The sequence below is a fragment of the Felis catus genome, chromosome B3 (assembly GCF_018350175.1).
Source record: "Felis catus isolate Fca126 chromosome B3, F.catus_Fca126_mat1.0, whole genome shotgun sequence".
NCBI classification, from domain to species: domain Eukaryota; kingdom Metazoa; phylum Chordata; class Mammalia; order Carnivora; family Felidae; genus Felis; species Felis catus.
Window position 1 is genome coordinate 27416714 of NC_058373.1, and position 16338 is coordinate 27433051.

The following is a 16338-nucleotide window of genomic DNA, read 5'->3' on the forward strand; positions in this document are numbered from 1 at the left end:
CACATTAGGAAAAAATAAGTTTAAATAAGTAATCTAACATTACACATCAAGGAACTAAAAAAACAAACTAAGCCCAAAGTTAGCAGAAAGGAGGGAATAACAAAAGATTAGAGCAGAAATAAATGAAATAGACTAGAAAAGCAATAGAATACATCAACGAAACTAAGAGCTAGTTTTTTTTGAAAAGATAAATACAATTAGCAAATCTTTAGCTAGACTAAGAGAAAAAGAAGACTCAGGAACAAAAAAGGAAACATTACAACTGATACCACAGAAGTACATAGGATCATAAGAGACTACTACAAACAGTTATATTACAAGACATTAGGCAACTGAGAAGATATGGACAAATTCCTAGAAACATGCAAGCTACCAAGACTGAATCACAAAGAAATAGAAAACTTGAATAGAACCATAACTAGTATGGAAATAGAATCAGTAGTGAAAAATCTTCCAAAAAATAAAAACCCAATACCAGATAGCTTCACCGGTGAATTCTACCAAAAATGTCAAGAATGATTAATGTCAATCCTTCTCAAAGCCTTCCAAAATATTAAAGAGGAGGGAACACTTCCAAACTGGTGAGTTTTACAAAACATGTGAAACATTTAATAAATGCTTTATGATTTAAATTAAAAACTTTTAAAGAAAAATTAACACCAGTCCTTCTCAAACTATCCCCAAACCTGAAGAGAATGCAATACTTACTTATTCTATGAAGTCAGCATTACTAAAACCAGGTAAAAACACTACAAGAAAACTATAGACCGATATCCCTTATGAAATCCGGCACCAAATGTGTCAATTTAAGGAAGCCATTGCCTCTCCAAAGAGGAAACAAATAGAAAGACGCTAGAACTCAGCCAAAAGAGGACACAGCCAGAGAAGGAGCAGAAACACAGACAGTACCACTCAGAAGACAAAAAATAAAATTAGAAAGCATCAAATGATGAAAAAGGTTTTCCATGAGAAAAAGAGGAAATTAAGGCTATATAAAAGTGCTGTTTTTAAATAAGAATTCTAGACTGACTTAGCACTTTAAACTATATGAATATGTACATTTATTTAAAATTAAACACTAAACAACTAACCAGTTCAAAACAAGTAACATAACACAATGTTAGGTATTAAGTGCTATGGGAAAAAAATAAGTAAAAAGGAGATGGCTGGCAATAAATTTATTATGGAGAAGGTAATATTTTAAGAATATAAGTGAGGAACCAAGACCAAGCTCCTAATGATCTGTGTGAAGAGTCTCTGGCAGAAGGAATAGAAAGTAGAAAGACTCAGAAGCAGAAGCTTACTTGATGTGTCCAAGGAAAGCTAAGGAGGCCAGTGTGATTGGAGCTAAGTGGGCAAAGAAAGAGTGATAGAAAGTGAAATTAGAAGTGATGGTGTCCACAAATCAGCCTTAAGTAAGTACAAAAAGATCGAGATCATACCGTGCATATTTTCAGACCACAATGCTATGAAACTCGAAATCAACCCCAAGAAAAAATTTGGAAAGGTAACAAATATATGGAGACTGAAGAACATCCTACTAAGAATAAATGGGCTAACCAAGCAGTTAAAGAAGAAATTAAAAAGTGTATGGAAGTCAATGAAAATGATAGCACCACAACCCAAAACCTCTGGGATGCAGCAAAGGCGGTCATAAGAGGAAAGTGTATAGCAATCCAGGCTTTCCTAAAGAAGGAAGAAAGATCTCAGATACATAACCTAAACTTATGCCTTAAAGAGCTGGAAAAAGAACAGCAAATAAAACCCCAAACCAGCAGAAGACAGGAAATAATAAAGATTAGAGCAGAAATTAATGCTACTGAAGCCAAAAAACAGTAGAACAGATCAATGAAAACAGAAGCTGGTTCTTTGAAAGAATTAACAATTGTTGATAACCCACTAGCCAGTTTGATCAAGAAGAAAAAGGAAAGGACCCAAATAAGTAAAAACAAGAATGAAAGAGGAGAAATCACAACCAACACAACAGAAATAAAAACAATAATAAGAGAATATTATGATCATATATGCCAACAAAATGGGCAATCTGGAAGAAATGAACAAATTCCTAGAAACATATACTCTATCAAAACTGAAACAGGAAGAAATAGAAAATTTGAGCAGACCCAAAACAAGTAAGGAAATCGAATTAGTAATCAAAAATCTTGCAAAAAACAAGAGTCCAGAGCCAGATGGCTTTCCAGGGGAATTCTACCAAACATTTAAGGAAGAGTTAACACCTATTCTCTTGAAGCTGTTCCAAAAAATAGAAATGGAAGGAAAACTTCCAAACTCTTTCTATGAATCCAGCATTACCATGATTCCAAAACCAGAGAGAGACCCCACTGAAAAGGAGAACTATAGACCAATTTCCCTGATGAACATGGATGCAAAAATCCTGCACAAGATATTAGCCAACCGGATCCAACAATACATTAAAAAAATTATTCACCACGACCAAGTGGGATTTATACCTGGGATGCAGAGTTGGTTCAATATCCACAAAACAATTAATGTGATTCATCACATCAATAAAAGAAAGGACAAGAACCATATGATCCTCTCAATAGATGCGAAAAAAGCATTTGAGAAGCTACAGCATCTTTTCTTGATAAAAACCCTCAAGAAAGTAGGGATAGAAGGATCATACCTCAAGATCATACAAGCCATATACGAGCAACCCAAAGCTAATATCATCCTCAATGGGGGAAAACTGTCAGTTTTTCTAAGGTCAGGAACAAGACAGTGATGTCTACTCTTGCCACTATTATTCAACATAGTATTGGAAGTCTTAGCCTCTACAACCAGACAACACAAAGAAATAAAAGGCATCCAAATCAGCCAGAAGGAGGTCAAACTTTCACTCTTTGCTGATGACATGATACTCTATATGGAAAACCCAAAATATTCCACCAAAAAACTGCTAGAACTGATTCATGAATTCAGCAGTTTCAGGATATAAAATCAATGCACAGAAATCAGTTGCATCCCTATACATCAATGATGAAGTGACAGAAAGAGAAATCAAGGAATCGATCCCATTTACAATTGCACCAAAAATCATAAAATACCTAGGAATAAATCTAACCAAAGAGGTGAAAAATCTATACACTGAAAACTATAGAAAGCTTATGAAATAAATTGAAGAAGACACGAAAAAATGGAAAAAGATTCCATGCTCCTGGATAGGAAGAACAAATATTGTTAAAATGTTGATACTACCCAAAGCAATCTACATATTTAACACGATCCCTATCAAAGTAACACCAGCATTCTTCACAGAGCTAGAACAAATAATCCTAAAATTTCTAAGGAACCAGAAAAGACCCTGAATAGCCAAAGCAATCTTGAAAAAGAAAACCAAAGCAGGAGGCATCACAATCCCAGAATTCAAGCTATATACTACAAAGCTGTAATCATCAAGACAGTATGGTACTGGCACAAGAACAGACACTCAGATCAATGGAACAGAATAGAAAACCCAGAAATGGACCCACAAACGTATGGGCAACTAATCTTTGACAAAGCAGGAAAGAATATCCAGTGGAATAAAGACAGTCTCTTCTGCAAGTGGTGCTGGGAAAACTGGACAACGACATGCAGAAGAATGAACCTGGACCACTTTCTTACACCATACACAAAAATAAACTCAAAGTGGATGAAAGACCCTAATGTGAGACAGGAAGCCAACAAAATCCTCGAGGAGAAAGCATGCAAAAACCTCTTTGATCTTGGCCACAGCAACTTCTTACTCAACATGTCTCCGGAGGCAAGGGAAACAAAAGCAAAAATGAACTACTGGGACCTCATCAAAATAAAAAGCTTCTGCACAATGAAGGAAATAATCAGCAAAACTAAAAGGCAACCAAGGGAATGGGAAAAGATATTTGCAAATGACATATCAGATAAAGGGTTAGTATCCAAAATCTACAAAGACCTTATGAAACTCAACACCCAAAAAACAAATAATCCAGTGAAGAAATGGGCAAAATACATGAATAGACACTTCTCCAAAGAAGACATCCAGATGGCCAACCGACACATGAAAAAATGTTCAACATCACTCCTCATCAGGGAAATACAAATCAAAACCACAATGAGATACCACCTAACACCTGTCAGAATGGCTAACATTTACAACTCGGGCAACAACAGATGTTGGCGAGGATTCAGAGAAAGAGGATCTCTTTTGCATTGTTGGTGGGAATGCAAGCTGGTGCAGCCACTCTGGAAAACAGTATGGAGGTTCCTCAAAAAACAGAAAGTAGAGCTACACTACGACCCAGCAATTGCACTACTAGGCATTTATCCATGGGATACAGGAGTGCTGTTTCGAAGGGACACATGCATCCCCATGTTTATAGCAGCACTATCAACAATAGCCAAAGTATGGAAAGAGCCCAAATGTCCATCGATGGATGAATGGATAAAGAAGATGTGGTATATATACACAATCGGGTATTACTCAGAAATCAAAAGGAATGAAATCTTGCCATTTGCAACTACATGGATGGAACTGGAGGGTATTATTATGCTAAGTGAAAGAAGTCAGTCAGAGAAAGACAAAAAACATATGATTTCACTCATATGAGGACTTTAAGAGACAAAACATATGAACATAAGGGAAGGGAAACAAAAATAATATAAAAACAGGGAGGGGGAAAAACAGAAGAGATTCTTAAATATGGAGAACAACCTGAGGGTTACTGGAGGGGTTGTGGGAGGGGGTATGGGCTAAATGGGTAAGGGGCATTAAGGAATCTACTGAAATCATTGCTTCACTATATACTAATTTGGATCTAAATTTTAAAAAATAAAAAATAGAGTTAAATCAAAAAAAAAAAAGGAAGTAATGGTGTCCAAGTGGGTAAGGCATGCATGCAGGCACTGCAAGACTCTGAGTTGTGCTGAGCAAAGTGGGGATACTCAGTGGAGAATGGATGTTTGGGTCTGAGCAAGAGTGGAAACAGAACAATTTGGAGGTAACTGCAATATACAGGTGGGAAATGTTGGCTAGGATTTGGGGGCAATGGTAAAGATTATGGAAACTGGCTGTATTTAGAAGCTCTGAAGGTCATCTGGCTGTGGGGTATAAGAAGAAGCAATGGATCAAGCTGGTTCTAAAATTTGGGACTCTGAGCATATGAAATTTTTATGGAAGTGAGAAAGATTGGGGAAGGATGTAGTCAGAGTTTCTTTTGGGACATGTTAAGTTTGAGATACCTATTTTATCTCAGTGGAGAGGTGAGCAGGGCAACTGGATATGGGAGAAGCCCAGGAGCAGGTGGATGCAGGTGGAATTTAGAACATGAGCTTGGATGATACCATTAGCAAAGAGTCTAGAGAGTGAAGTGGCCAGAACATCTTCCAGTGTTTGGGGCTGGAAGATGAAGAGGGCCTGCAGAATGAGACCAAGGAAGAGTGGCTGCATGGATATGAGGAGAATTTTGAGGAGTCAAACAGGGAAAGAACCCAAGTAGGAGAGAGGTTACCTCTATCATGTGCTGCTGACAGTCCAGGTTAGAAGAGAACCAGGAACATCACTGGATTCTCACAAGGGTGAGATCTTGCGGTGGAGTCAAGAGAAAAATGAAGAGGGGCTACAGCAAGATGAGTATGGCAAGGAAAGACCTTGCTTTCAAAGAGTTTGGCTTTTAAAGGAAGCAGAGAAAAGGGAAGGGAGCCACGGAGATATGTGGCTCACTGAGGGTCTTCATGAGAGGAGAGATAGCAGCATGTTAGATCCTGATAAGAACTATGCAGGGGAAAGTGAAAAATAAATTATGCAGGAGAGAACTTTGGCTGTGGCACCAGGTGGAGGGACTGGCCTCCACTGAGTGGGAATGTCCCCCATACAACTGGAAGGAAGGTAGGATGCACTAGGCAGCCACAGTGGTCATTGTTCATGAAAGCTCTCACATCACTGCTTATATCTCATCACAAAAGGAAAGCTAGGTCACCAACTGTGAGAAAGGAAAGAAAGGATGCTTGAGGCTCAAAGAGAGATGAGAGGTGTGCAGGAGTCATCAAGAATCATGGGAAGATGAGGCCCAGGACGAAGTTGTGTGGAAGGCAGCACTGAGGGTCCATGATGGAAGGGCTGTGGCTGGGAGACAAGTCAGCAATCCTTGCTGCTCTGTTTCATTGTCTGTGCATGTGGATGGGGAGGCAGGGGGCAGGATTAACCTGGCAGTGGGTGTTGCTTCCCAAAGAAAGACTGTGAAGCCTAATAGTGGCAAGGGAGCTGAGGATTAATACACAAAGATAATCATAATAATAGTTATGAAAGGTAGGTATTTAAGGAGGAAAGGGAGAATGTAAAGCAGTGTGGGTCATCAGGAAGGGCTATTGACTTGGGTCATAAAGTTATCAGCAACAATAAACTCTAGGGCAAGGTCCAGGACTGGGTTACATTTCTCTTTGGGGGTACATGAAGATTTTAAAGGAGCTAAAACAGATGAGTAGTATTAAAGGACTCAATTTCCAGATCTTTCATACATCATCAAAGTGAGCTGCTTCCTCAGCCCTAAGAAATGGATGTCCTAGCGCCCATGGGAAGAGACTAAGGAGGGTGGCTCCTGGATCATAGCCCTGAGGATGTTGAAAATCATGCAAGTGTTGGGAAAGGCTCTTTTTGCACTGATCCCAATTGAGCCCCAAGAAATCCCCAACAAAGGAGGAAGACAGGTGACGATGAATTGCTGCCTACCTCAGGGCCCATGGAGATACTTGCCAGGGACACACACTGCCGGCATACCAAGCCCGGACCCTCTGTGTTCCCCTAACATCACTAGTTTGGCTTTGGGTCTGTACAAAACAACTTCTCTTCTTGATATTGTTACAGGGTCATCATACCACAGATGTCACCTCATCCCATGAAACGTTACTTGCATCAGCTCAGCATACAGCACTGTACAAGAGGACCAGCTGAGTGTCCACCCCTGGGCTGGTCACCTCAGCTATGATCCCAAGGAATTCTGAAAAAAAAATGTGACTGGTTCATACATTTAAGTTAATATGTAAAATTGCTCGTCCTAAATTAAAATAGTTCCTAAGAATGTAATTGTTAGCATATGTTAACATTCTTAAAAGCATTCCATCATTCCTTTAAATCATACATTTAGAATTAAATACTGTAATATCAATTTACCTAAAAATACATATAAAACTCCTTTTCAAATATCTTAGCAGGAGGACACATACTTTGCTGCCTGGCCTCTAACCCCTACAATGGGCATCTGATCCACGACCCTAGAAAGGATAGTTTCTGAGTGCAGGAGAATTAACAATTAAAGGGAGGCTGGCTTGGCTATTCCTTATAGCAGTGAAAGAGACACATGGAAGAAGATACTCAGAAGAGGGCTGAGATGGCCCATGTAGGCAACAACAGGAAGCAGCAGTGGTTCTTAGGGCAAGGGCTGCCCTGGGCATGAGGCAAGGCCAAAGGGGCAGATACAGCACTTTCACGTGGATAGCTGTCCTAAGATGACCCTGTAGCATTATCAGACAGTGAGCATCAAAAGGATGTTCTGTTCTGTGAAAGGGAATGTAAATAGAAGATGCCAACAGGGTCAGTTTTGAAATTTGAATTTATTGTCAACATTTGAGAGCTGAAAGTTTTTCATAGAAAAATAGTGATACCTGGTTTTTGTTGTTATTGTTGTTGTTATTGTTGTTGTTTGGAAAAATCAGATAAGTGCACACACCATGCCTACTTCCCTGCAGGGGGAAGATGCATCACAGCTGTACAGGTATTTCCCTATCTCTGGCCCAGCACACCTGCCCTCTCTCTAAATCCACAATGCCTGCATTTCCTACACCCACCACCCTGCTCTCCCTGGGCTCAGAACACCTGCTCTCCCTCTACTCTACCACATCTAACCTCCCTGTACCTACCACCTGCCTTCCTTAAACCCACCACTACTGGGGTCAATGTGCATTTACCCCCAGCTAGCACTCTTGATGGTTGTCATTTTGCTGCTGATGTCTACCAAATGTCTCCAGGTGAGACATTTAAGTTTGGACACTTAATCTAGAGACTTGTCCCCGTCTCTTATAGACAGGGGAGTGCTCCAGCCTCTGAGGAATTGCCCACTCTTTCCTTTTGTGGGATTTAATGAGTGCCTCAGGCAAATACTAGGGTTAGCTTGCATCTTCACAGGGGATCCTGAGAATGGAGAGGGTGGGATTGTAGTTCTTCACTGGCAGGCATATTTGTAGTGGTAGGGAAATACTGCAGATGGGGCGCTGGCCCAGACCAGCTCATCTCCAATGCATATGTGCAGGCAGTCACCCATCACCTAGTCCAGGTACAGGTTCTGACTTGGCAGGTCTGGGTAGCCAATGCATACATTTGTACAAGCTCCAAGGCTGCTGACACCCAGACCCCACCTGAGATGGAGGGGCTGCATATTGTCAATGCAATGCATCTCTTTTCTTCTTCTTGGAACTCCTATCATTATCATTCTAGGGTTCCTGGGTCTCACCCAAATCTCTTACCTTTTTTCATGATTCTGCTCTTTTGTACTTTTGCTCTGTACTTTTAGTTAGCTCTTTCATTTGGTTTCAAACCCACTAACTCAGGCCTAACGCTGACTTTTTTTTCAATTCATTATTCAGTATTTTTTTAAGTTATGGGTTTTAGTTTCAGAAAGTACTTTTTATTCAATGCTTAAAATCTCCTGAATTGTACTTACAACTTATTGTTTATTTTCTTATGTCTCTCGGACATGCTGTGATGAATCTTGTCTGAGGCTGTTGGTCCCCCAAATGTGCTACTTGTTTTTTGTGGAGTGCCACAGAGCTAGAATCCGGCAAAGTGGCTAGTCCTCACACCTATGGAAGGTGACAGACCCTCAGCCTGGGCACTGCAGGGCCCTTCTGAGGCCACACTCTCGGCCACCAGAGGGGGGCAGGGGCCTCCCAAAGAGGTTGTGCACTGTCCCCAAGGGGCTGACTTGCAACCTGACAGCCTGCCAGTACCAGAGTGATCAAACTGCAGGAGCTCTCCCAACCTAATGGGGGAAACAGCATCTCTTTGCTGCTGTCATTTCTATTTTCTCTGACCTAATGCTTTCTCAGCTTGCACAATGATGGATCTGGGATTCAAGCCCAGACTCACCTTCTCTAGAACCTTAACTGTTAATTCCTACAAATGCTCATGTTATTAAACCTAACTGCAATCTGCTAGACCAGGTTCAACCCTCCACATTATTTTGATCCTGGAAAAGGAAAAGGATGAATGAAAACAAAAATGAGATCATGTAGACAGAAAAGCAAATGTGAAATGCTTCTGACTTCTACCACCCTGAAAGAGCATTTTTCTTTGTCAGGGGTTACAGCAGTCTGTCCTCTGCCCAAGCACCTCCTGCAGGGCAAGTGGCAAGGAGAAGACCACAAAGACCTAGAAGAAGAAGATACATGAGAACAAGCCAGCCTTGAAAAACTGACTACCACACCAAGGCAAGATAATACAGATAATGATGAGTATCCAAGAAGTCAGAGAAAACACACAAAATCATGTGCATAAATTACCATTCTTTGAATTCAACATCCAAGACAAGAATAATTACATTTTAACTTGCAAATTGCCTGAGAATTCTTCCTGTTCAAGCAAATGAGGCTGAAAAGATAAGGTTTAAATGGAGAAAGTCTGTCAGGGAATTCTCAGTCATTAGCAATGTATTGCAAGTACATTTACTGGGGACACCTAAGAAAGCTGCCCACAAAAGCAGGTCTGGGCTCATGTGTGCTCCCACAGCTCCTTGTTAATTGCAGACAGGAAGCTGAAGGAAGGTGAGATGGGCGGGCGGATGTTAATAGGATTACCCTGAATGGAAATATTTTTTAAGACAAGAAAACAGGGGCGCCTGGGTGGCTCAGTCGGTTAAGCGACCGACTTCAGCTCAGGTCATGATCTCACAGTCCATGATTTCGAGCCCTGCGTCGGGCTCTGTGCTGATAGCTCAGAGCCTAGAGCCTGCTTCAGATTCTGTGTCTCCCTCTCTCTCTGACCGTCCCTCATTCATGCTCTGTCTCTCTCTGTCTCAAAAATAAATAAACATTAAAAAAAATTTTTTAATAAAAAAAAGACAGGAAGACACATACCATATGATTTCTTTTTTATTTTTTTATTTTTTTATGTTTATTTAGTTTTGAGAGAGAGAGAGAGACAGAGAGACAGAGAGACAGAGAGAGAATGGGGGAAGAACAGATAGAGAGGAAGACACAGAACCCAAAGCAGGCTCCAGACTCTGAGCTGTCAGCACAGAGCCCAACGCAGGGCTCAAACTCAGAACTGTGACATCATGACCTGAGCCAAAGTCGACGCCCAACCAACTGAACCACCCAGGTGCCCCCATATGATTTCACTCAAAAGTGGAATCTAAAAAACAACAACAAATGAATAAACAAACAAAAAGCAGAACCAGACACATAAATACAGAGAACAAACTGATGGTTGCCCGAGGAGACTGGGGTAGGTATTTGGGCAAAACAGGTAGAGGGGAAAGGGAGATCCTGGCTTTCAGTTATAGCATGAATAAATCACGGGAATAAAAGGCACACCATAAAGAATAGTCAATGATATAATAATAGTGATGTATCAGGACAAATGGTAGTTACACTTGTGAATACAGTATAATGTGTAAACTTGTCAAATCGCTATGTTGTACATATGAAACTAATGTAACATTGTCAACTTTAAAAATTCAAATTTAAATTTATATTCAAATTTAAAAAACAAACACTTAGGGGAACCTGAGTGGTTCAGTTGGTTAAATGTCTGACTTAGGCTCAGGTCATGATCTCACTGCTCATGTTTGAGCCCCGCTTTGAGTTTTGTGCTGACAGCTCAGAGCCTGGAGCCTGTTTCAGATTCTGTCTTAGTTTCTCTATGCCCCTCCAGCCCCCTCTCTCAAATATAAATGAACATTTAAAAAAACACTTAAAGTGATGAGCACTGAGCAATGTTGTTGAATCATTATATTGTAGAAACTGGTATAAACACTGTATAAACTAATATAATTAATATGGCTGTATATTAATTATTCTTCAATTAAAAAATAAAAATTAGACAAAACAAAAAGGAAATATTTCCAAACCAGTTGATAGAGACCCCCAGGACCTCCCACAGCCTCAGCCCTTTGGACCCTGTTATGCCCCAAGCAACTGAGTAATTAACAATGGCACGTTGGATAAGAGGAGAGAGGGGGCTTCAAGCTTCCTGTTTCAGAGGCTCCTTGTCTGTTCTGATTGCACTAAACAAAGCTGGAATGTCAATATTAAATTGAATTAATTTAATGTTAATTTTTTAAATTTTTTTAATGTTTATTTATTTTTGAGAGAGAGAAAGAGAGACAGAGGATGAGCAGGGGAGGGGCAGAGAGAGAAAGAGAGAGGGAGACACAGAATCTGAAGCAGGCTCCAGGCTCTGAGCTGTTAGCACAGAGCCTGACACGGGGCTTGAACCCACAAACTGTGAGATCATGGCCTGCACCAAAGTCTGGCACTTAACTGACTGAGCCACCCAGGTACCCCAATGTTAAATATTTTTTAATAGTGTTACCGTTAAAGAGGTGCCAGGGTGGCTCAGTCAGTTAAGCATGAGACTTTAGCTCAGGTCATGATCTCATGGTTCGTGAGTTCAAGCCCCACATCTTGAACAGCACAGAACCTGGCAGCACAGAGCCTACTTTGGATCTCTCTCTATCTCTCTCTGTCTCTCTCTGTCTCTCTCTCTCTCAAAAAGTAAACATTAAAAAATAGTGTTCCCATTAAAGATAAGCAAAAGTCAAAATCAAGGGGAGAGCCCAAGGAATAAGGAAAATTTAAAAGAGCAAATCTAATCCCAAAAAAGTTCTGGGGTGCTCTTCTAAAACCCAACTGTGCACATGCTGGAATTTTAACTGAAGCCTTGTCCAGCCAAATTAGAGAGATAAGCCCATCTATGATCTAGTTCTTTCAACTTTGGACACTGTGAGACACATTCTGGAGAGAAGACACCACTCAGGAAGAGATGGGCTTTGCTGTGTCCCAAACTAGGGCATTCAACATCTGTACAACTTCTCTAACTCAGGACTTCATGAAAAAATAATAACAGTCATAGCATTAGCTCAGAATTACCAAACCCAGACCATGGAAGAATAATATACCTATGTAACTAGAGAGTCAACCTGCAGACACTGATTCCTGCAGGCAATGAGTGAGGGACATAGAGTGCCAGGTCAGCCTAAGGTCTTGTGAGAGAGAGAAGCACCACCTTTCTCCTCACTGACAGGCTCTCTGCTCTACTTCCTTGGGTCTCAAGTGTTTCCCAGTGTGATATAAGGTGGTGGAATGTAATGGGAGCCCCCTTGCAAAGGCTGTTGGAAGGGGGATGGGTGGGCCCTCAAGGTCACAAGAACAGAGAAAATTACCCTGTCCAGAGTCCAACCATGAGGAGTGTTCACACCTGGAACTTCTGGTAATTGTGACATGACCCCAGTTTCTTGTATGCAAGCCCCCATTCCTTCCTTTACTTTGTCATACCAGGGATTCACAGCTCTGCCATATACCAATCAGTGATGTCAGAAAACACAGCAAGAACAGGGCTCATCAGCCTTGTAAAAGACCTTTAATGTGTATCCCAATCTCAGCTGCAGTCAGGGCCACATAGAGAACTCAAAATTCTGCCCAAGCCAAGCACCAGAAGCCACACTGGCCAGTGTCTGCATTCACAAGGAATAAAGGATGATTGCCTTCAGCCAGTCTATCTTTGGTGTCTTACAATTTTCTTTCAAAGAACAAATAAATAAATAGACTGTCTTTTCCATGAAGTGTGGCAACTCTCAGTTGGGCTAACCCTGAAACAACTAGTTAATGATGCACTTCCCACTGCAGCTGCAGGCCCACGGATTCCAGCTTGTAGCGTGGACTCAGTATCTCTGGCCCAGCTGGCCCTAAGCTTTGCCACATCTTTCCTCCATAGCTACGAGTGCAGCAAACAGACATGGTTCATTCTCTGCTTCTTCTTGAAGGAAAGGTAAGCCCAGATTGTGTCCAGGCAAGTTGGGTCCATATCACATGGAAGAGCAGTGTAACTCACCATTGTAGCGGTAAATGGGATGTTGTCAATCAAGGATGATGCAATGGCTGAGACCCAGACCACCAGGATGATGGCAGTTGTGAGGCGCCGATCCTCTGGGACCATCTGGAAGGAAGCAGATAATAGCAGTGCTATGTATCACAGTTGCCATTGATAAATCACACACACTGAGGATCTGATGGTAGGACATATGAGACTCAGAAGAGACCACAAGGCTGCCAGCCCTTCCTCTCACACGGAAGACAAAGGCAGACCCAGGTGTGTAAACAGGACCAGCATGGGCTTTCCTTGCTATTATCAGGAGCCTCTGCTGGGTCTACAAGAAACTAAGAAGAATGATTCCCAGCCACACCCAAGCCAACCAGTACCTAGGGAAGGGAGCAGGGTGTCTCCATTCTCAGTGGCAGCATATATTAGTTATACTGACCTGAGCTCCTGGCAGAGGACTGGAGCTGTACATTTTTATTCACTTACTAAGACTGGTGTCTCAATTGTTCTCCTTCTTAGACAGATTTTAACTAAAGGCTCATAGCAAAATTGCAGGCCTCTATAATTATACATTCTTTGGAGAAAGTCTCCCTTCATCTCTAGGCTGCACAGGACAAAAAGGATTCTCTGCTATACTTTTTACATAGTCTGTGACCTATTCTTACCAGATTTTTTTTACAAAATCAAAGTAACAGAGGCTGGGATACATTCTATTATAATATTTAATGTACCTTTATTAGCAAAGCAGTCTGTTCTCCAACATATTCTATTAAGTGGAGATGTGCCAGTGCCTAGAAGAAATGGATATATGATGAAAATCAGTTTAAAACTAAGAATATATGCAAAATTTTTAAATATGCCTTTAAAATGAAAACAAGTGAACATAAGGCAGGTCCTAGCTCTCATTTCTTATAAAGGATTATACTCAAATACACAGTCTATAAATAATTTACTATCAGATACACGCACTGATGATTCACTGAGAAGAATGCACCATACCACAGGCAGGAATTTTCATTGATTTGTGTTACTGTCCACATTAAATTTAAATTTGAATGGAATGGCATCTTTTTAGTATCAGTGTATAGGAGCACTGTTCAATTGTACATAATGAAATGCTGCTCATATAGAAGGTCTTTCAAGTTAAGTTACATTTCAAATTTCTTTTTGAAGTTCAACATCACATAAGAATCAAAGAAAATGCATGGTTTTTATAACTGTCAAAGAAAGGAAGAATAGATATATTTAACTGAAGCATGTAACTATTTTCTCAGTACTAGACAGATTGAGAAAATTGAGTCCAAGCAGGAAAGATTAGACGAAGGAGATGTAAGCTCAGGAGGCGTTCTGCTCAGGCTGTTGCCTTCACCACAGCCAGGGAAGGGATGTTCTGCTGACCACAATGGATCCCAGACAGGAAGCACTTGTAAGGAATGAGATGTGGGTGTGACACAGCTGCCTTGCACTTCTCAAATGTGGCTTTTTCACTGTGATGTCACCATGCTGAATGACTATGAATATTGAAAACATCAGCTTGACCATGTTTAAATGCAAGTTTACAACTTCCCCATCCATATGTAGAGTTGTTTGTTAGCCTTCCTTTTAAAGTTGTGGAACCCAAATGTTGGGTTTTCAATCACAATTTTAAGATAAGTGTGCTATTAAATCAACTAAATCATAAGGATAAATCTATTTAGATAAATCTGTTCATAAATCTAGTCAGCATTGTTGACATTAGGCACCAAATAATTCCTTGTCGTAGGGCTGTACTGTGCATTGTGGAATGTTTACCATCCCTGGCTTCCACTCCCCAATATGACAACCAAAACTGTCTCCATGCAGTGCCAGTGTTGTCACAAAATCACCCCCTGATAAGAATCAGTGATTTATAATAATCCATAAATAAAACATTTTTTAATTTGAAAAACACAGTTAAATGTAGTCACATCCTTTATTTCATTCTATACTACTAACTAAAGGAAAAGTCAGAGGTCTAAACCAGATTAAAACTTCTTGCTAGATATCAAATACAGATGGTTATTTATGTGTGTATACAGACATACACACATACATACATACACATACACAGTATTATGTGCACACCTTGATGTGTGCCTATAAACAACTATCTATTTATATATTTAGTGTCATATAATTATCCCAAATATCAAGGTCCATGGTATAGAGTGTAAGACAACATAAAGGGAAATCTTCAAAATACTTAAACATTATATCTAATAACTCAGTTCAAAGTAACTGATCTCTTAATTGAAAAAAGAAAGTCAAAATACAAATATCTAATAAGAACTTTATAAATGGCAAATTAAATAAATATGTTATACTTAACTCTACCAAGCCCTTCAGACTGGATAATATATAGTGTTCTATTTTCAATTCACTGACCTTTTCTTTGGTCATATTCATTCTTTTACTGAACCCAAAACGTTTTTTTTAATGAAGTATTATATTTTTAAATTCTGACCTTTGTATTTGCTTCTATTTTATAATTTCTGTTACTCTCCTAATGATTCCTATCTTTTCATTCATTTCAAATTCATTTTTCTTTATCTCATTAAGCATGTTGTAATAGCTACTTCAAATTCTTTGGTCATTTCAACATCTGGATCTTGTCTAGATTAAAATCTATTTATTGCCTTTTTCCCTGAGAATTTATTGCATTTTCCTCATTCTTTGTATTTTGAGTCCTTTAGCATCATCTCCTGGATATTGTCAAAGATAAGATATGCAGATTCTGGGTCCTGCTATAATCTTCTGGACACCGTCCTTTTCTTTCTTGCCTTTTTTCTTTTCTGTTAGAAGTTAGGTTCAGAACACAATTTCTGTCTCACCTTCCAGGGGTAGTGGTTCAAATTCATATTTTCCATGATAATTTTGGTCTCTCTCACATATGCAGAGTTCAGCACTTGGAGACTCATGGAGATGGTTCAAGTTTCAGCTGAGTTCTTTAAACCTTGCTATGTTGATTTGTGCCTGTCCAGCATATATGTCATTGAAGAGTTAGAGACTTGTATGAATGGTTGTAATCTCAGATAGTCCTCTAGGCCTACACTAGGCTGGTTTGGGTCTGTATCATGCATGCATTGTTCAGAACTGTACATGTTCATGCATGGAATTGGGGGTGTGGAATTCCCTGACTCTCTCTTCTGAGATTTCCTCGTTCCCAGCCCACAGGTACTACTTTCCCTGGCTCCTCTGGGTGGAAAGATGAGGATACTATGGCTAGGAATTTATGCCACCATGCCATGCCA

The 16338-nt window shown here is 40.1% G+C and overlaps 1 protein-coding gene across 2 annotated transcripts in view; it reads right to left on the bottom strand.

The window, feature by feature from the left end:
* Positions 1-16338, bottom strand: part of OCA2 (OCA2 melanosomal transmembrane protein) — a 495166-nt gene that overhangs the window by 177893 nt on the left and 300935 nt on the right. For both annotated transcript variants that reach the window (XM_003986906.5, XM_045058957.1), the window contains exons 20-21: positions 13801-13860; positions 13082-13186 (exon numbers count right to left, since the gene is read on the bottom strand). In XM_003986906.5, the coding sequence (XP_003986955.3) occupies positions 13082-13186; positions 13801-13860 (165 nt within the window). The remainder of the gene's footprint in view (positions 1-13081; positions 13187-13800; positions 13861-16338) is intronic.